An 18,764-nucleotide genomic window follows, 5' to 3' on the forward strand; every position below is an offset into this window, starting at 1 on the left:
CCCGCTCAGGAGAGAAACTGGCAGCTTCGCGGTTCTGCATTGAAGGGCAAGGGCCTCTCCTGATCTCCAGTGTTCTTGGTGCCCATGCTGGTTTCAGGAAGGCATCCCTGGGCCTCGGTGGGCTCTGGGCAGAGCGGGCAGGTGTTGGAGAGGAGGGGCCAGTGGCAAGAGCTGCGGTTTTCTGGGCAGGAAGGAAAATGCTGCTCCCGAGGAAAACTGGCAAGACAGATGAGGACTCGCCGCACGTGGAGCCGCAGCGTTAGGCTGAAGCGTGAAAACTCAACCTTCACTTAAAAAGCCTGGGTGCTTCTGGCCCACTTACGGTGAGAGGTGAGGCGGTTCTCTTGAGTTAGGAAGGGAAGCTCGAAAACTCATCTCCGATCCCAACAAAGCAGCTCTTAGACACTGGGCCCAGGAACAAAAGCCTCAAGAAAGAGGCAGAGGCCGGATGTGGTGGCTCACGCCTGGAATCCCAGCACTTTGGGAGGCCGAGGCAGGTGGATCACAAGGTCAGGAGTTCAAGACCAGCCTGACCAAGATGGTGAAACCCTGTCTCTACTAAAAATACAAAAATTAGCCAGGCGTGGAGATGGGCACCTGTAATCCCAGCTACTTGGCAGGCTGAGGCAGAGAACTGCTTGAACCCAGGAGGCAGAGGTTGCAGTGAACCGAGATCACGCCACTGCACTCCAGCTTGGGCGACAGGGCCAGACTCTGTCTCAAAAAAAAAAAAAAAAGACAAAAAAAAAAGGGAGGGAGGCGAGATATTCGGACTGTGGACCTTTTGTTTACTTTTAGACACTTTCTTGAAAGCTGCTGCCATAATCGTGATGCTCTCACATTTCACTGTTCAGTTCCTCCAGCGCACAAAGTTCACTCCTACCCCAGGGCCTTTGTGCGTGCCATGGCCTATGTCTGGAATGCTCTCTCTGGATCTTCCTATGGTTGGCTCTTCATCCAGTTCTCCACTAAATGTCATCTTCCCAGAGAAGCCACACCCTCACTCACTCTCTCAGACTGCTGGGTTTTGTTTCTTGCCAGCATTGAACATTATCTGAAGCTGTTCTGTCGGCTTATTCCTGGATTTACCCTAGTGTTTGTCTGCAGCCCCTGGAGTGTGCCTCCAGGAAAGAAACCTCTTTTTTTTTTTTTTTTTTTTTTTTTTAATGGAGAAGGAGTTTCATCGTGTTAGCCAGGATGGTCTCGATCTCCTGACCTTGTGATCCGCCCACCTCAGCCTCCCAAAGTGCTGCGATTACAGGTGGGAGCCACGACGCCCGGTGGAAAGAAACCTCTTTTCATGATCTGCAGTGCCCAAAGCTGTCCGGGTGCAGCGATGGCACTCCATGGATACTCCCTGAAGGACAAAGTCAATAAAGCTGTTGATTGTGGCGGCTGGTTACTTGCCAGCCGGGTTTAGATCTGTAGCCATTGAGATTGCTTTTGGCTGAAAGTCCTGGCAAGCACCCAAGAGGTTTAACAATAAAGATATTTATTATTTCCATATAAGGGGAAATCCTGAGATAGGACAGCTTTGGTATTCTTAGTTTCTTTCTTTTTTGAGATGGGGTCTCACTCTGTTGCCCAGGCTGGCGTGCAGTGGCGCAATCTGGACTCACTGCAACCTCGACCTCCTGGGTTCAAGCGATTCTCCTGTCTCAGCCTCCTGAGTAGCTGAGATTATAGGCATGCACCACCACGCCCGGATGATTTTTGTAGTTTTAGTAGAGACGGGGTTCAGCCATGTCGGCCAGGTTGGTCTCAAACTTCTGACTTCTGGTGATCTGCCCACCTTGGCCTCCCAAAGTGCTAGGATTACAGGCGTGAGCCACTGCACCTAGACTTTTTATTTTTTATTTTTATTTATTTATTTATTTATTTTTGAGATGGAGTTTCGCTCTTGTTACCCAGGCTGGAGTGCAATGGCGCAATCTCGGCTCACCGCAACCTCTGCCTCCTGGGTTCAGGCAATTCTCCTGCCTCAGCCTCCTGAGTAGCTGGGACTACAGGCATGCGTTGCCCAGCTAATTTTTGTATTTTTAGTAGACAGGGTTTCACCATGTTGGCTGAGATGGTCTTGATCTCTTGACCTCGTGACCCACCTGCCTTGGCCTCCCAAAGTGCTGGGATTATAGGCGTGAGCCACCGCGCCCGGCCGACTTTTTATTTTTAAAACAGAGACAGGGTCTCACTATGTTGGTCAGGTTGGTCTTGAACTACTGGCCTCAAGCAATACTTCTGCCTCGGCCTTCCAAAGCACTGGGATTATAGGCATGAGCCACTGCACGTGGCCGGTTCTCAGGACATCCCTGAAGAGCCGGGTCCTCTGCATCTCTCTGCTCCGGCCTTTTCTGCAGTGCACATCTCAGCCAACAGCACGCAGGCAGGAAGCATCTCTTCCTTGGTCCATTTTTATCAGCAATGAAACCTTTCTAAGAATTCCCCCAGCTCACCCCCTTTCATCTTTTTGACCAGAATTTGCTCACATGTCCACCCCTAAGCCAATCATAGGGAGAGGAACTGTATTACCGAGATGACTCAGAATAATCAGGATTTCCTCTGGATGGGGGAGCAAGGTCCCCTTCTTTGAGCATCTGTGGCTGTCGGGAAGCAGACAGACCCTCGGCCTTCAAGAAAGAAGGGGTGAGAGAGAATGAATTATGTAAATGCAACCAGTGGTATCGATCATCGCACTTGTTGAATTTCATCCTCACAGAAACCCTCCGAGGTATTACTTGTCCCCATCGGCATGGATCTTGTATTTGACCTCTGAGTGGATCATCTTTTTAATTTTTAAAAGTTTTTAATTTTTAGAATTTTTTGGGTATATAGTAGGTGTATATATTTATGGGGTACATGAGATGTTTTGCTCTGGGCATGCGATGTGTAATAATCACGTCCCGGAGAATGAGGCATCCATCCCCTCCAGCATCCATCCTTTGTGTTACAAACAATCTAATTGTAGTCTTTTAGTTGTCTGACTTTGTACAATTAAGTTATTATTGACTATAGTCACCCCATTGTGTAATCAAACAGGTCTTAGTCATTCTTTTAAATGATTCCTTTTGTACCGATTAACCACTCCTGACTTCCCCTTTCTTTCTAATAAATTGGAAAGAATTGTTTTTGAGACAGGGTCTCACTGTGTTACCAGGGCTGGTCTCAAACTCTTGGGCTCAAGTGATCCTCCTGCCTCAGCCTCCCAAAGTGCTGAGATTACAGGCGTGAGCCCCCACGACCAGCCTGTTTATTCTTATATACCTATTGTGTAGGAATAAAGAAAAAAAAAGAGATATTTATTCAAATTCAGTAAAATATTGTATGTGTATCTGTGTCTCTGCATGTTTGTGTGTGTGTGTGAATGTGTATGTGTGAATGTGCGTGTGTGAATGTGTGTATGTGTGTGTGTGTGAATGTGTATGTGTGAATGTGCGTGTGTGAATATGTGTATGTGTGTGTGTTTGTGTGTGTGAATGTGTGTGTGTGTGTGTGTGTGTGTGTGTGTGTGTGTGTGTAGGGGCATGTGGAGTTCTCCGAATTAAACTCCATGAGGAATACGATATTTATTAAAAGGAAAGCAACACGATTCTGCTCATTTGAAACTCACATATGTATTATTAAAACACAACCACAGCAATTGTTTAGTCCGAGGATTGGCAAACTCTTTCTGTAAAGTGACAGATAATAACGATTTTAGGCTTTCCTCACTACAGGGCCTCTGTCGACATTACTCAGCCCTGCCACGGTAGCCTAGACACGGCCATAAGCTATACGAATAGGTGTGTCTGGGTTCCAATAAAACTTTATTTACAAAGACAGGCTGGGGGTCAGGTTTGGCCTTTGGGCTGTAATTTGCCAACTCCTGGTTCAGACTTAGGCTAATAAAAGCTTGTTTCAGGAGGAATGTCTTATTGCTGACATTATTTAGAGTTACTGGCACACGGTGATAAGAAATAGCAGACTGACTCTGAATAGGCCAGGGGGTGGTAGCCACGGTTCCACCCTTGGTACACCTCTTATTCCCACTTTACAGGGGGGCCCAGGGCTCAGAGGGGATACCTGCGGCTGAGACGGGCAGCTGGGGTTGAGAGGGACACCCAGGGCCTGGAGGAGGTGAGCAACTTGTCTAGAAATCCAGGCTCTGTCGCCCAGAGTGTGAATCTCCCAAATGCCCTCTTGGGCGGCTCCGTGTGTCATGGGGCATCCTTGCTGGGACAGCCCCTGGGTCCGAGTCTGCACTGCTCGGCGGGGGGCGGTGGGGGAAGCTGACATGTCACCTTTCTCTCTCAGTCAGGATAGGGTGGAAAAGTTAGGAAGTCCCCAGGAGTGGGCTTGGCGGCATCTTGGGGGCCCTGAGACCCCTCACTTCCCCGTCTGGAGGTGCTGAGAACACTCTGGAAGGCCCGGTGTTTCCTGGACCTGCTGTCCCCCTGAGCCTGCCCCACTCACATCTCATCTCTGCCTCCCTGGTTCTTGATCAAAGGCAGATCAAAGCTGCTCCTCACTGCTCAGTTCCCCTCAAGTCTTCTACCGGATTTCTTGATCCCAAACTTGCCCTTTGTGGGAGACTCCGCCTCTCTGTCTGGCTCAGTGTTTCGTTGTGTGGTTTGTACCGCCCTAATCATTTCTAAGTGTACATTTCAGGGGCATGAAGGACACCCACATTGTTGAGTAACTATCACCACCACCCTTCTTGGCACCTTGTCATCTTGCAAAACGGAAACCGCATATGCACTGATCAAAAATTCCCTTCGCCTCTCCCCGCAGCCCCTGGCACCCACCATTCTTTCTGTCTCTGTGAATCTGGCTTCTCTAGGGAGCTCACGCAAATGGAATTGTTCGGTATTTGTCCTGTTGTGGCTGGCTTCTTTCATTTAGCATAATGTCCTCAAGGCCTGTGCGTGTTGCAGCGTGCATCAGAACGTCCTTCCCTTTCCAGGCTGAACCCTATTCCATGTGTGGGGGCCCCAGCTTATCCCCCATCACCCATCAGTGGACACTTGGGTTGCTCCCACCGTCTGGCCATCGTGAACAGCGCTGCAGTGAAGGCGGTGGCCAGATTCCTCTTCAAGTCCCCAGTTTCATTTCTTTTATACCCAGAAGTGAGATTGCTGCATCACATGGTAATTCTATGTTAAATTTTTTTATTTTTTTGAGACAGAGTCTTGCTGTCACCCAGGCTGGAGTGCAGTGCCGCAATCTCGGCTCACTGCAACCTCTACCCGACCAGGTTCAAGCAATTCACTTATTCCACACCTCTCTGAGATGGGTCTTATTAGCCCCATTTTACAGATGGGGCAATTGAGGCCCAGACAGTTAAGTAACGTGCCCACAGGAGGGCAGGGCTTTGAACCTGGACTGTCTGGCTCCAGACTTGCTGTTTCTTTCTTTCTCTTTTTTTTTTGAGACAGAGTCTTACTCTGTTGCCCAGGCTGGAGTGCAATGGCACACTCTCGGCTCACCGCAACCTCCACCTCCCGGGTTCAAGCAATTCTCCTGCCTCAGTCTCCCAAGTAGCTGGGATTATAGGTGTGCACCACCACGCCCAGCTAATTTTTGTATTTTTAAGTAGAGACCGGGTTTCACTATGTTGGTCAGGCTGGTCTCGAACCCCTGACCTCATGATCCGCCCACCTCAGCCTCCCAAAGTGCTGGGATTACAGGCGTGAGCCACCACGCCCGGCTCAGACTTGCTGTTTTTAACTATTAGTTAGTTAAAACTAGTAGTCTTCTGCTGGGTGCAGCGGCTCACACTGTAATCCCAGCACTTTGGGAGGCTGAGGTGGGCGGATCACAAGGTCAGGAGTTTGAGACCAGCCTGACCAACATGTTGAAACCCTGTCTCTACTAAAAATACAAAAATTAGCTGGGCGTGGTGGCAGGTGCCTGTAATCCCAGCTACTCGGGAGGCTGAGGCAGGAGAATCACTTGAATCCAGGAGGCAGAGGTTGCAGTCAATCGAGATTGTGCCATTGCACTCCAGCCTGGGTGACTCCATCTCAACAAACAAACAAACAAAACTAGTAGTCTTCTTCTTTTTTTTCTAAAGGTAGCCTACTTTCTTTCTTTCTTTTTTTTTGAGACAGGGTTTCACTCATTTCCCAGGCTGGAGTGCAGTGGCACGATCATGTCTCACTGTAGCCTCTACTTCCTGGGCTCAAGTGATTCTCCTGCTTCAGCCTCCCGAGTAGCTGGGACTACAGGCACGTGCCACCATGCTCGGCTAATTTTTTGTATTTTTAGTAGAGATGGGGTTTCACCATGTTGCTCAGGCTGGTCTTGAACTCCTGGCCTCAAGCCATCCTCCCACCTCCGCCTCCCAAAGTGTTGGGATTACAGGAGTGAGCCACTGCGCTGGCCGTTAACTACTAGGCTTTCTTACCTCCAGGTTTCTACCCCAGCTGTTGGATGCCGCCTCTAAGCTTCTTTCTCTTCTCTAATTCCTTTCCCACCACAGAATCAGTTCCTGTAATAGTCTGAGCAGGAAGTGGAGAGCACACTCAAAATTGGAGACTTTGAGGATATTTACAAAGGCGTAGGGGAAACAAAGGGTAAGTGAAGCTATTCCCACCCTGCAGCTGAGGGGAGGAGGGCAGGGTGTCGCCTGGAACCTGGGAGGAGAGAGGTGTCTAGAGAGGGCTGCCTTCCAGGGACCGTGCCCTTTGCTCAAGAGCTGCAGCCAGCCTGGGTGTCACAGACCACCCCAACATGCAGTGGCTTGGAGGTGCTATTAATGATACTATTGGGACAGGAGGTATAAACTGGGGTGATTGCACCGTCTAAGGCGCAGTGGTCTCTGATTATCTGTTTCTTGGGCAAACTGAGCAGCTCGCTGACACAGAGCCTTTGCACTGCTGGTTCATTTGCCGGAAATGTCCTCCCCAGCTCTTATCCTTCCGGTCTCACCCCTCCAGCCCCCATCTCCCTGTGGCATGACCTTTTATTTTTCTCATTAGCACTTAGCAGCATGTATAATCCTTGTCTATTTATTTGCTTATAAATATATTTATACGTATATATACATACATATATGTATAATATGTGTGTGTGTGTGTGTGTGTATATATATATGTGTGTGTATATATATATGTATTTTAAATCTCTCTCTCTCTTTTACTAAAAAGTAAGGCCAGGGCAGACCAGACATGGTGGTTCACACCTATAATGTCAGCACTTTGGGAGGCTGAGGTGGGAGGATCACCTGAGTCCAGGAGTTTGAGACCAGCTTGGGCAACATAGTGGTAACCCATCTCTATCAAAAAAATAAGAATTGGCCAGGCATGGTGGCTCACACCTGTAATCCAGCACTTTGGGAAGCAAGGTGGGTGGATCATGAAGTCAGGAGTTCCAGACCAGCCTGACCAACATGGTGAAACCCCGTCTCTACTAAAAACACAAAAATTAGCCGGGCGTAGTGGTGCATGCTTGTAATCCAAGGTACTCAGGAGGCTGAGGCAGGAGAATCACTTGAACCCAGGAGTCGGAGGCTGCAGTGAGCTAAGAATGCACCACTGCACTACAGCCTGGGCAACAGAGTGAGACTCTATCTCAAAAAAATAAAATAAAATAAAATAATAAAATAAAATAAAATATTAGCGTGGCTGGGTGTGGTGGCTCATGCCTGCATCCCAGCACTTTGGGAGGCTGAAGTGGGTGGATCATTTGAGGTTAGGAGTTGGAGATCACGCTGGCCAACATGATGAAACTCCATCTCTACTAAAAAAATACAAAAATTAGCTGAGTGTGGTGGCAGGCGCCTATAGTCCCAGCTACTCGGGAGGCTGAGGCAGGAGAATTGCTTGAACCTGGGAGGCAGAGGCTGCAGTGAGCAGAGATCATGCTACTGCACTCCAGCCTGGGAGAAAGAACAAGACTCTGTCTCCAAAAAAAAAAAAAAAATTAGCTGGGTGTGGTGGCACATGCCTGTAGGAGGCTGAGGTGGGGAGATGGCTTGAGCCCGGGGGTGGAGGCTGCAGTGAGCTTTGCGCTCCAGCCTGAGTGACAAGCCAGACTCTGTCTCAAAAAAAAAAAAAAAAAAAAAAAAAAAAGTAAGGCCAAGGCAGAGAGGACCTGCCTTCCTTCTTCCCCGTCTCCCCCGAGGAACTAGCACACAGTAGGTCTGATACATAGTGAGTGCTCAGCAAGTATTTGGCACATGAATGAATGAATGAATGAATGAGCATGTCCATCCCTTTCCTGGCAGGTAGGACAGGACCAGGTGGTCTCAGAGGAGCCTTCTGGGTCCTGGGATAGGAATCACGCTCCTGTCTCCAGCTGCTGTTGGCAGGGGGAGCCGACAGACGTGTGACCTGGCCCTCGGAGTAGCATCATTAGCTCGCAGCTGCCGGCTGGGTCTTCCCCACACACTTGCACCTTTGTCCTGGAAAGCACGTCTGTGTTACAGGGTTAGCCCTTGCCAGAGAGGACATATCAGAGTCCCCGAAGGCCAGGGACAAAGGTGAGGATCGATCGCCAACCCTGAGTCAGAGAGGAAAGGCTCCTGCAGGGAAGTCAGTGGCCGAGGACTCAGAAAGGCTGATTTTGCAGGAAGACAGGATTTCCAGGGCATCTCAGCCTGTTCAGGCTTCTGTAACAGAACACCATGGACTCGGGGAGCTTACAGACAACACACATCTATTTCTCACGGGTCTGGAGGCCGGGAAGTCCAAGATCAAGGCAGCTGGAAGATCTGGTGGCGGCAAGGCCCTGCCTCCTGGTTCACAGATGGCAGCTTCTCTCTGTGTCTTTGCCTTGTGGAAATGGAGAGGCAGCTCTCTGGAGCCACATGTACAAGGGTCCTAATCCCATCGGTGAGGCCTCTGCCCTCATGACCTTATCACGTCCCAAAGCCACATTTCTTAATACCATCACATGTAATTAGGTTTCAACATACAAATTTCAGGGGACACATTCAGACTCTAACATAGGGGCTAACATCCAGGGGCAGAGGCTAAGTTTCTGGAGGGGCTGTTTGCAGGGCTCTGGAGACCTTCTCTGATATTCACAATGTTGCAGGGGGCATTTTGACCTGCTGAAGAGAAACAGCTCCTAAAAAGTGACTTGCAGCAACATAAGAGATTTGCATTCTAATTAAAATCTGTGCAGGCACCTGCTGCCTCAGAGCCTTTGCCCTGGCTGTTCCCTCTGCCTGGAATGCTGTTCCCGGATCTCAGCATGTTCCTGCACTTCCTGAAGGTCTTTGCTCAAATGTCACCTTCTCACTGAGGCTGTCTCCAAACACCCCATTTAAATGGCAACCCCTCTTCCCCCAGTGGCATTTACACTGTTCCGTTTTCCCCCCAAAGCATGCATCATCCTCCAACAGCCCTGTCCCATGGAATGCATCATACACAAAGCACACACACAGTTTTAAAAATTTTATGGCGGAGCGCAGTGGTCCACGCCTGTAATCCCAGCACTTTGGGAGGATCACCTGAGCTCAGGAATTCGAGATCACTCAGGGCGACATGGTGAAACCTCGTCTCTACTAAAAATACAAAAAAATTAACCAGATGTGGTGGTGTACACCTGTAGTCCCAGCTACTTGGGAGGCTGAGGCAGGAGAATCGCTTGAGCCTCAGAGGCAAAGGTTGCAGTGAGCCGAGTTCCCACCACTGCACTCCAGCTTGAGCTACAGAGTGAGACTCAAAAAAAAAAAAAAAAAATTATGACAGAGGAAACTGTTCTGAAAAAAGAAAATAAGAAAAAAAAAAATTAGGGGTCATATTTAAAAAGCAAAAAGAAACAAGTGAAATTACTTTAACTTGTATATGTAATTTAATCCTTGATATTCAAATAGTGTCATTTCAACGTGTAATCAATATAAGAATATTGAGATATTTTATGTTCTTTATATAGTAAGCCTTTGAAATGTGGGATGTATATGACACAGCATAATCTCACTTCAGACTGGCCCTGTGTCAAGTGTCCCATAGCCACACAGGGCCAGTGGCTACCGTGTTGGATAGCACAGCCCTAATATATTTTTGTTTTGTTTTGTTTTTGTTGTTGTTGTTTTTGAGATGGAGTCTCGCCCTGTTCCCCAGGCTGAAGTGCAGTGGCACCATCTTGGCTCACTGCAGTCTCTGCCGCCTGGTTTCTAGAGATTCTCCTGCCTCAGCCACCCGAGTAGCTAGGATTACAGGTGCCTGCCATCATGTCCAGCTAATTTTTGTATTTTCAGTAGAGATGGGGTTTCACCGTGTTGGTCAGGCTGGTCTTGAACTCCTGACGTCAGGTGATCCACCCACCTCAGCTTCCCAAAGTGTTGGGATTACAGGTGTGAGCCACCATGCCCGGCCTTGTTTTGTTTTTTGAGATGGAGTCTTGCTCTGTTGCCCAGGCTAGAGTGCAGTGGTGCTATCTTGGCTTACTGCAACCTCTGCCTTCTGAGCTTAAGTGATTCTCCCATCTCAGCCTCCCAAATTGTCTGGGACTACAGGTGCATGCCACCATGCCCAGCTAATTTTTTTGCTATTTATTGTAGAGATGGGGTTTTGCTATGTTGCATAGGCTGGTCTTGAACTCCTGAGCTCAGGCAAAGTGCCTGCCTCGGCCTCCTAAAGTGCTAGGATGACAGGTGTGAGCCACTGTGCTGGCCCACAGCGCTAATGTTTTATGAAATTCACCATTGATGATGTGTATAATTTAATGTTATTACTTGTCTATTGACATACAGGACCTGAACGGCCAGGGGCTTGGTTATGGTCCCCGCTGGCTCCCCAAGCCCCCAACACAGTGCCCAGCACAGAGTGGGAGCTCAATATTGACTGAATGAATCCAGCAGGCACACGTGAGCTCTCTTTCCTCTGTCACCAGCAGCAAGCCACATGGCAGATGCGGCTAAAATGGTTTCCTGGCTGGGCGAGGTGGCTCACGCCTGTAATCCCTGCACTTTGGGAGGCCGAGGCAGGTGGATCACCTGAGGTCAGGAGTTCAAGACCAGCCTGGCCAACATGATGAAACCCCATCTCTACAAAAATACAAAAATTAGCCGGGCATGATGACAGGTGACTGTAATCCCAGCTACTCAGGAGGCTGGGTGGGAGAATTGCTTGAATCCGGGAGGAGAAGGTTGCAGTAAGCCAAGGTCACACCATTGTACTCCAGCCTGGGGGACAGAGTGAGACTCCATCTCAAAAAAAAAAACCTCAAAACAAAAAAACCCCCACAAATTAGCTGGGCATGTGGCATGCGCCTGTAATCCCAGCTACTCGGGAGGCTGAGACAGGGAGAGTTGTTTGAACCCAGGAGGTGGAGGTTGCAGTGAGCCGAGGCCGCACCACTGCACTCCAGCTTGGACAACAGAGCGAGACTCCATCTCCAAAGGGAAAAATAAGGTTTCCTCTTCCTTTGCTTTTTATATTGTCCTTTCTCGCCCCATCTCTTCACTTTCCTTCCCTTTCTTCCTCTTTCCTTTCCTTCGGCAAACAACGTAGTGGTCATGTTTGTGCCAAGTGACTGGTTCACATCTCTGCTCTCTGCTCCACCAGGAGCCAGCTGTGCCTCCTTTAAGGAAGCCCTTCAGCTTCCATGCAGTAGTTCTGTTGCCCCTGGGGATGAGAATGATTCTTCCCAGGCTGGGGTGGGGCACAGGGCGCGGCAGCCTGCCAGAGGACTTGGCCCCGCCTCACACAGGCACCTCGCTAAGCACATGACCAGGATGAGCCTATGGAATCCTCATGACCACCCCAGGGTGCAGGCATGACTCAGACCAATCCTGAGGCATGAATGAGGGAGCCAGAGCACAGAGAGGCTTGGCAACTTGGCCCAGGCCACCCCGCCAGGCAGCTGCGTGGCCCGGTGGCAGAGGTGGGCTTTTACCTTGGGCTCTGGTAGATAAGGTTCATCCACACACACTGACTGATGGCCTGCTGGGGGCCACGTGAGGTTCAGGAGCCCAGGGCACAGCAATGGCAAAGGACCAAACAGGCAGATTCCTGCCCCCTGGAGCTTTTTTCATCCTAGAGGAAAAGGAAGCCAATCAAACAAGCAAACACCTGCCCCGGAGGGTGGCTGATGCACAGAGAGAAACGAGGCAGCCAGGGAGGATAGGGAGTGTCCTCCGGGTGGTTTGTAACTTTCAAAGGCTGGGCAGGAAGGCAGTCATTGCTGAGAAGATGGCACTGGAGCAAGTACCAGAAGGAAGGGAGGGTGAGCCTTCTGGGTATCAGGGAGAGGAGCATTCCAGAAGGGGACCAGGGAGTGCAAAGGCCCTGGGGCAGGAGCCAAGCAGCAGGGGGAGGAGCTCCAGGGAGGTGGGTGTGGCTGCAGCAGAGTGGGCAAGGGGAGGGAGGCGGATGAAGTCAGGGAGATGTGCCCATCTGGCTGCGTTTGACTTTGTCTCTCTAGTATGAGATGTGCTGCTTTTGTGGGCCATGGTGAAGGCTTTGGCTTTTACGCTGAGTGAGGTGGGAGCTACGAAAGGTTTTCTTTCTTTTTTGAGAGACAGATGGACTGTGTTGCCCAGGCTGGAGTGCAGTGGCACCATCATAGCTCTCTCTCTGCAGCCTCGACATCCTGGGCTCAAGTGATTCTCCCACCTCAGCCTCCTGAGCAGCTGAAACTAGAGGTGCGTGCCACCTTGTCTGGCTTTTTATTTTTTGTAGAGATGGGGTCTGGCTATGTTGCCCAGGCTGGTCTCGAACTCTTGGCCTCAAGGGATCCTCCTGCCTTGGCCTCCAAAAGCACTGGGATTATAGGCATGAGCCACCACACCTGGCCATTTCTTTAAAACAGTTTTTATTAAGATATAACTTGCATATTATAAATTCACCCATTTAAAGTATACAATTTGGCCAGGCGTGATGGCTCACACTTGCTTGGTTTTTGTTTGTTTTTGAGTTGGAGTCTCACTCTTATTGCCCAGGCTGGAGTGCAATGGCGCGATCTCAGCTCACCGCAACCTCTGCCTCCCAGGTTCAAGTGATTCCTGCCTCAGCCTCCTGAGTAGCTGGGATTACAGGCACCCACCACCACGCCCGGGATGGCTCACACTTGTAATCCCAGCACTTTGGGAGGCCAGGGTGGGAGGATGGGCAGGATTTTGAAAGCAGCCTGGGCAACAAAGCTTGTCTCAACAAAAATTAAAACTTTAGGTGTGCATGGCGGCGTGTACTTGTAGTCCAAGCTAGTCAGGAGGCTGAGGAGGGATGATGGTTTGAACCCGGGACTTCAAGGCTGTAGTGAGCTATGATTACACCACTGCACTCCAGCCTGGGTGACAGAGCGAGACCCTGTCTCTTAAAAAAATAAAAAGTAAATAAAGTGTGCAATTTGATGGCTTTTTGTATATTCACAGAGTTGTGCAACCATCATTACCATCACTTTCGGAACATTTTCACCACTCCAAAATGAAACCCCAAACCTGTAACGGTCACTCCTCCTTCTCCCCGGCCCCTGGCAACCGCTGGTCTACTTTTTGTCTCCATAGATCTGCCTAGTATGGACGTTTACATCAGTGAATCACATGGGTGGCCTCTGCGTCTGGCTTCTTGCACTTATCAATGTTTTCAAGGTTCGCCCGTGGTGTAGCATGCGTCAGCACTTCATTCCTTTTCATGCTGAGTAATCTTGCAGTGTGTGGTTATGCCACATCGTATTTACCTCTTTGTCAGCTGATGGGCATGTGGGTTGTTTTCACTGCTGGGCTGCTGTGAACATTTGCGTCCAGGCTTCCGTGTGGACACACGCTTCCCTTTCTCCTTGGCATAGACCAGGAGTGGAATGGCTGGGTCTCAGGGGACCCTATGTTTGCCTTTTGAGGCTGTACCATTTTACAATCCCACGAGCACCCCAGGAGGCTTCCAGCTCCTCCAGGTCTTTGCATGCGCTCATTCTCCGTCTCTGATCACGAGAGGACTCAGCAGAGGAGGAAGCCATCCGACTTGGTTTGCCAGGAGCCCACCACCATGTTGATCACATTTTGTTATCAGCCCTCTTGCTTTCCTTCTGTGTCTTCGGCTTTCGCCAGGGCAGGGTGTTTCTCTAAAACACGACGAAGACTTCTTTCCCTTCTTAAGCTGCTCTCCCTGCCACCGGAAGTGACTCCCCTCGGCAAGGCCAAGGTGGCTCACGTGTCCCAGCACTCTTTCATCTCTGCCCTTCTCTCTCATTGAATGACAGCATGGCGTGACATGAGGGCTCTCCAGCCATGGCCTTGCAGTCCTCTTGGGTAAGCACCACGTACATTTGGACCTTGAAGACTTGGTCACGAATCAGAGTTAGATTGGATGAGATGGTCAAGGCGGGTCAGTATCAAGGAAGTGGGGGAGGGCATCAGGGCCCGGCAGGCCACGGATCTGAGTTAAATGGCTAATTTCCAAGAACTTCAAAAGTCATTAAAAAAGGTGAACTGCATAGCTAAAGGCTGTTGAAGGCCTTAAGGAATTCAATGAAGTGATACTAATTAGTTAATCAATTGATCAGTTACTTGGTTGACTGATTTATGAGTTAATTAGCTGATTGAGTAAAGCATTTATTGAGTACTTGCTAAGTGCCAGGCATTTTTCCAGGTGCTGGAGATATATCGACAAGCAAAACAGGGTCAGCTTCTGTCTCTCCGGAGCTGGAGGAGACGAACAAGTAGACAGATGAGACTGTTTCAGACAAAATGAGGTGAACTGATAGAGTGGGCTGGGACTCCTGTTTTTGACAGATGCAATGGCAAAGGCCTCTCTGAGGAGTGGGTTTCAGCTGAGCCCGGAAGAGGACAATGGGGAGCCATGGAAGGATCTAGGGGAGCGTATCCTAGACAGAGGAACAGGAATTGCAAAGGCCCTGACATAAGAAAAAGCTGGGGATGCTCAATAAACAGAAACAACAGGGGAGAGTGTGGGAGATGGAAGCAGAGAGGTGGGCAGGAGCCAGGTCAGGCAGGTCCTGAACATAATGACAGACCCCAGCTCAGTTGCACTGACACATTCCAGGCACTGTTCTAAGCACTGGCACATTTTCCTGACTTGTTTAATCCTCATGGTAGCCCTTGGACAGGGGCTCTTATAATCCCTATTTTGTAGATGAGGAAACTGAGGCACAGAAAGCCCCACACCACTTGCCCCAGGACTCCAACGTGGGAAACTCCGGAGCCTGGATTGCTCTGAACCTGTTCCCCTGGGACGCCACAGCCTCATCCTAGCCACTCTGACCTCCATCAGGAGTTGGGCCCTCCTCCTTGGGGCACTGGATCATGTTTGGTCTCCTTAGAGGAAGGCAGTGCCAGGCAAAGCTGTCTAACCAGAACACAGCAGGTGCTCAGTTAATACTGGTTCAGGCCAAGACATGTTGCTTAAGGATGGGCCTGGGAGAAGGCTGCTTTCTTCTGGGGTTAAATAAGTGGTTCAGAAAGCCTCCCTCAGAGCACTCAAGGGTGGAGTCAGTCTTACCCAGTGCTGGGGACGCCACCCTCTGGTCCCTGTGTCACCCAGGGGTCTCTTGTCCTCTCAGCAACTTCATTCAGAAAATGAGGGGACTGGCCTACGAGAGGAGCCCAAAACTCAGGGTGGGGCCAGCGGTGCAGGCACCAGGAGGCAGGCCCGGCGGGGGGGCATGGAGGGCTTCAGGGACACATGCACCCATCTAAGGGCAACTGCCACTTAGCGCCAGCCCACTGCTGCGCACCCTCCTCTGTTTTCTTTTCCTCTCCCTCTCCCTTTTCTCCCCCCGAGTCTTGCTGTTACCCAGGCTGGAGTGCAGTGGTGTGATCAGGACTCACTGCAGCCTTGAACTCTAGGGTTCAAGGGATCCTTCTGCCTCAGCCTCCTGAGCAGCTGGGACCAGAGGTGCATGCCACTATGCCTGGCTAATCTTTAAATTTTCTGTAGAGATGGGTCTCACTATGTTGCTCAGGCTGGTCTCCAACTCCTGGCCTCAAGCGATCCCTCACCTGGACCTTCCAAAGTGCTGGGATTGCAGTTGTGGGCCACCATGCACCAGGCCTGTTCTGTTTTCTTGGAGCAGTTGCCTGCAATCATCCTTCATTCATTGGCTCACATGCTCATCATTGGTTTCCCTCTTCATTAGGAAGCCGGGACTTGGTTTGGGTTAACTAAGCTTCCCCGTGCCTCAGTTATCTTATCTGTAAAATGGAGCCATTGTGTGCAAAGCACTTAGGACAGCGGCCAGCACCTGGAAGGCTCCTCGGTCATTCATTCTAGAATATTTACTGTGAGCAGGCCTTCCCCGCCAGGCCACGTTTTAGAGCTGGGGACTCGTGGGGGGCCCGCCTCACGGGCCGGCATCCCAGTTGGAGCACATGCTCAGAATGCAAGGAACCAAATGAACGTGAACCTGCCAGGGGGTGCTCAGTCATAGGGTGATGTGGCGCCAACATTATGAAGGATAGAGCCAGGCGGATCCCTGGGAGAACAGAAGTGCCCTGAAGGCTCTGGGGCTGGAGCCTGCAGGGCTTCCTCCAGGGACAGTGAGGCTGGAGATAGACTGTGGAGATGGGGGTCCAGAAGGTGATGGGGGGGCATGTAGACCGTTTTATGGGCTTTGGGGTTCCTGGGTGGACTGGCTAAGTCCCACTCACTGTGACCAACGATGATGATGGTCCGGATAGAGGAAGAGAGCGAGGAGGAGGGAAAGGGAAGGGTGAGGGGCGCGGAGGGGAGAGCTGGGAGGAGGGGAGGGCTGGGAAGAGAGGAGATATAGGCGGGGGAAGAGAGAGGAGGAGGGGGAAGAGAGCAAGAGGGTGAGGGGCGCCAGGCCCCACAGGCGTTTTGGCACAGCGGCCACGAGGCCTCCACTCCCGCCCAAAAACGGAAGCGAGACCACTGGGGCAGCCACAGCGCGCCGGGGCGTGTCCTAGCGGCCATGGCCCCGCCCCCTGCCCGGACGATCCGCGCCCCGCCCCGTCCCCGCCCCCGGCGCGCTCAGGCCCCGACCCCGTCCCAGTCCCAGCTCGGTCAGGCCCCGCCCTGCGCTCGCTCCCGCGGGAATCCTGGAGCCCAAGGCGGCCCGGGGGCGGTCCGGCGGCGCCGGCGATGGGGTATAAAACCGCTGGCTACCTGCCGGGCTGCTCCTGCGCGCGCTGCCGTCCCGGGCCCACCGTACCTCTGCGGCCCGCGTGCCCGGAGTCCCCGCCTGTGTCGCCTCTGTCGCCGCGTCCGTCTCCTGCCAGGCGCGGAACCCTGCGAGCCGCGGGTGGGCCCCAGGCGCGCTGACATGGGCTGCCAGGCCAAAGCGCGCTGGGCGGCCGCGGCGCTGGGCGTCGCGGGGCTGCTGTGCGTGGTGCTGGGCGCTGTCATGATCGGGATGGTGCCCTCGCTCATCAAACAGCAGGTCCTCAAGGTGGGTGAGGGAATCCCCGGGGGGTCCGCGCACGGCCCAGGTCTGGTGGGCGCTGGGCGACGAGGAGGACCCGCGCGCTGCGGTGGGTGAGCGACCGCAGCGGGATCGGCGTCTGGGCCGGGGTCCGCAGAGCACGAGGGAGGCCAGGCTTATCGGGAGAGCCGCTGCCCGCCTCCCCACCACTTCCACCTCCGCCGCCCCAGACTGAGGCTGGGGGGATAACGGGGAACTCAGGGGCTTTGCTGGAGGCGCAGGCCAGGGTTCGGGAGGCCTGGATGAGAGACCCCCCGGGGGCCTCCCCTGCCCTAAAGGGTCTGGGCGCCCATGACGGGTCAGGAGTGTGAACAGGTGCCGCCAAAGGAGCCCAGGAGTGCGCGAACGCCTGCTTTCACAGCAGCCGGTAGCAGTGTCTGGTAAAATGAGAGCGCACTTTGCTTGTATCCTGTGAGCCCCAGAGGGCAGGAACCTTCTGTGAGGCCCACGTGGGTGCTCAGCTCACATAGTGGGTTTTCAGCTCATATAGTGGGTGCCCAACTCACATAGCGGGTGCTCAGCTCACATAGTGGGTGCCCAGCTCACATAGTGGGTGCTCAGCTCACTTAGTGGGTGCTCAGGTGAGCATCCTCCGCTGCCCGCAATCTCCCCATAGGAACTCTCAGAGGCAGAATGAGCGACTCTCTTCTCCTTGCTCACTGCCTTCATGATTCAGTCTGGAAACGATAAGCTGCTTTTCTCCCCAGATTCATGCGGAGGCAGGCACCAGCCCAAGGTCCTGTGCCTGCACGCAGCCTGAGGTCTTTCCTCTGATCCTAACCTTACACACCATTGCCCTTTTAACCAGGGAGACAGATTAGGAGGTCAGCTGGTCTGCAGACGGACAGACTCTGCCCTGGGTGGCCTGTTTGAATGAGCCTGGAGTTAGGGAAGGGCTGGGAGATTGCAGAGTATCACATTTGAGCTAAAAACCATTTAGAGCTTTGAAACCTTAGAGCCAGCACCTGCAGTGGCCGGGAGGGGAAACTGGGGCTCACTGTTACCAAAGTTCCAGCCAGATGCAGAGCTGGGGCGAAGATGTGGATATTGTCACTATAATTGACATCTTTTTCCCTCCGCCTGCCCCTTTAGACTGGGTTTCTTAAGAATGGCTCCTTGTCCACATTTCATGTCTCTTCCCCCATTCACAGAGTGAATGAATGAGTGAATGAATGAAGGATACATCTGCTTAGATTTGGCTGCCACTTCTTGGGACCCAGCTAGCTGGCTTTAAAGATGGAGCAACATGTGGCCTCTCTCAAGGTCTCTGGGTGAGCAGTTGTCTGGGGCATCTTGGCCACGCTGTGTCTATTTTTTGATTTTTCAAATCTTGTTCCATCAAGGTATGTAATCTGATTGTAAAGAGGTCCTGGTGAAGGGTAACATTGTCTCTGGGCATGGCAGGAAAAGCAAGAGAATGGCCTCTTCCTCCCCAAGAC

The 18,764-nt window shown here is 51.7% G+C and overlaps 1 protein-coding gene across 3 annotated transcripts in view; it reads left to right on the forward strand.

Annotated features, from left to right (window-relative positions):
• The first annotated feature begins 17,166 nt into the window (after positions 1-17,166).
• The window catches only part of SCARB1 (scavenger receptor class B member 1), an 82,430-nt gene continuing 80,832 nt past the window's right edge, over positions 17,167-18,764 (forward strand). For 2 of the 3 annotated variants that reach the window (XM_021669995.2, XM_021669994.2), the window contains exon 1: positions 17,167-17,292. In XM_021669995.2, the coding sequence (XP_021525670.1) occupies positions 17,167-17,292 (126 nt within the window). Of the gene's footprint in view, positions 17,293-18,492; positions 18,597-18,764 lie in introns of those variants that run through there. The other variant, XM_021669997.2, reaches the window with a different exon arrangement.

The sequence above is a fragment of the Aotus nancymaae genome, unplaced genomic scaffold, assembly GCF_030222135.1.
Source record: "Aotus nancymaae isolate 86718 unplaced genomic scaffold, 86718_ANA_hifiasm-v0.15.2.pri h1tg000021l, whole genome shotgun sequence".
NCBI classification, from domain to species: domain Eukaryota; kingdom Metazoa; phylum Chordata; class Mammalia; order Primates; family Aotidae; genus Aotus; species Aotus nancymaae.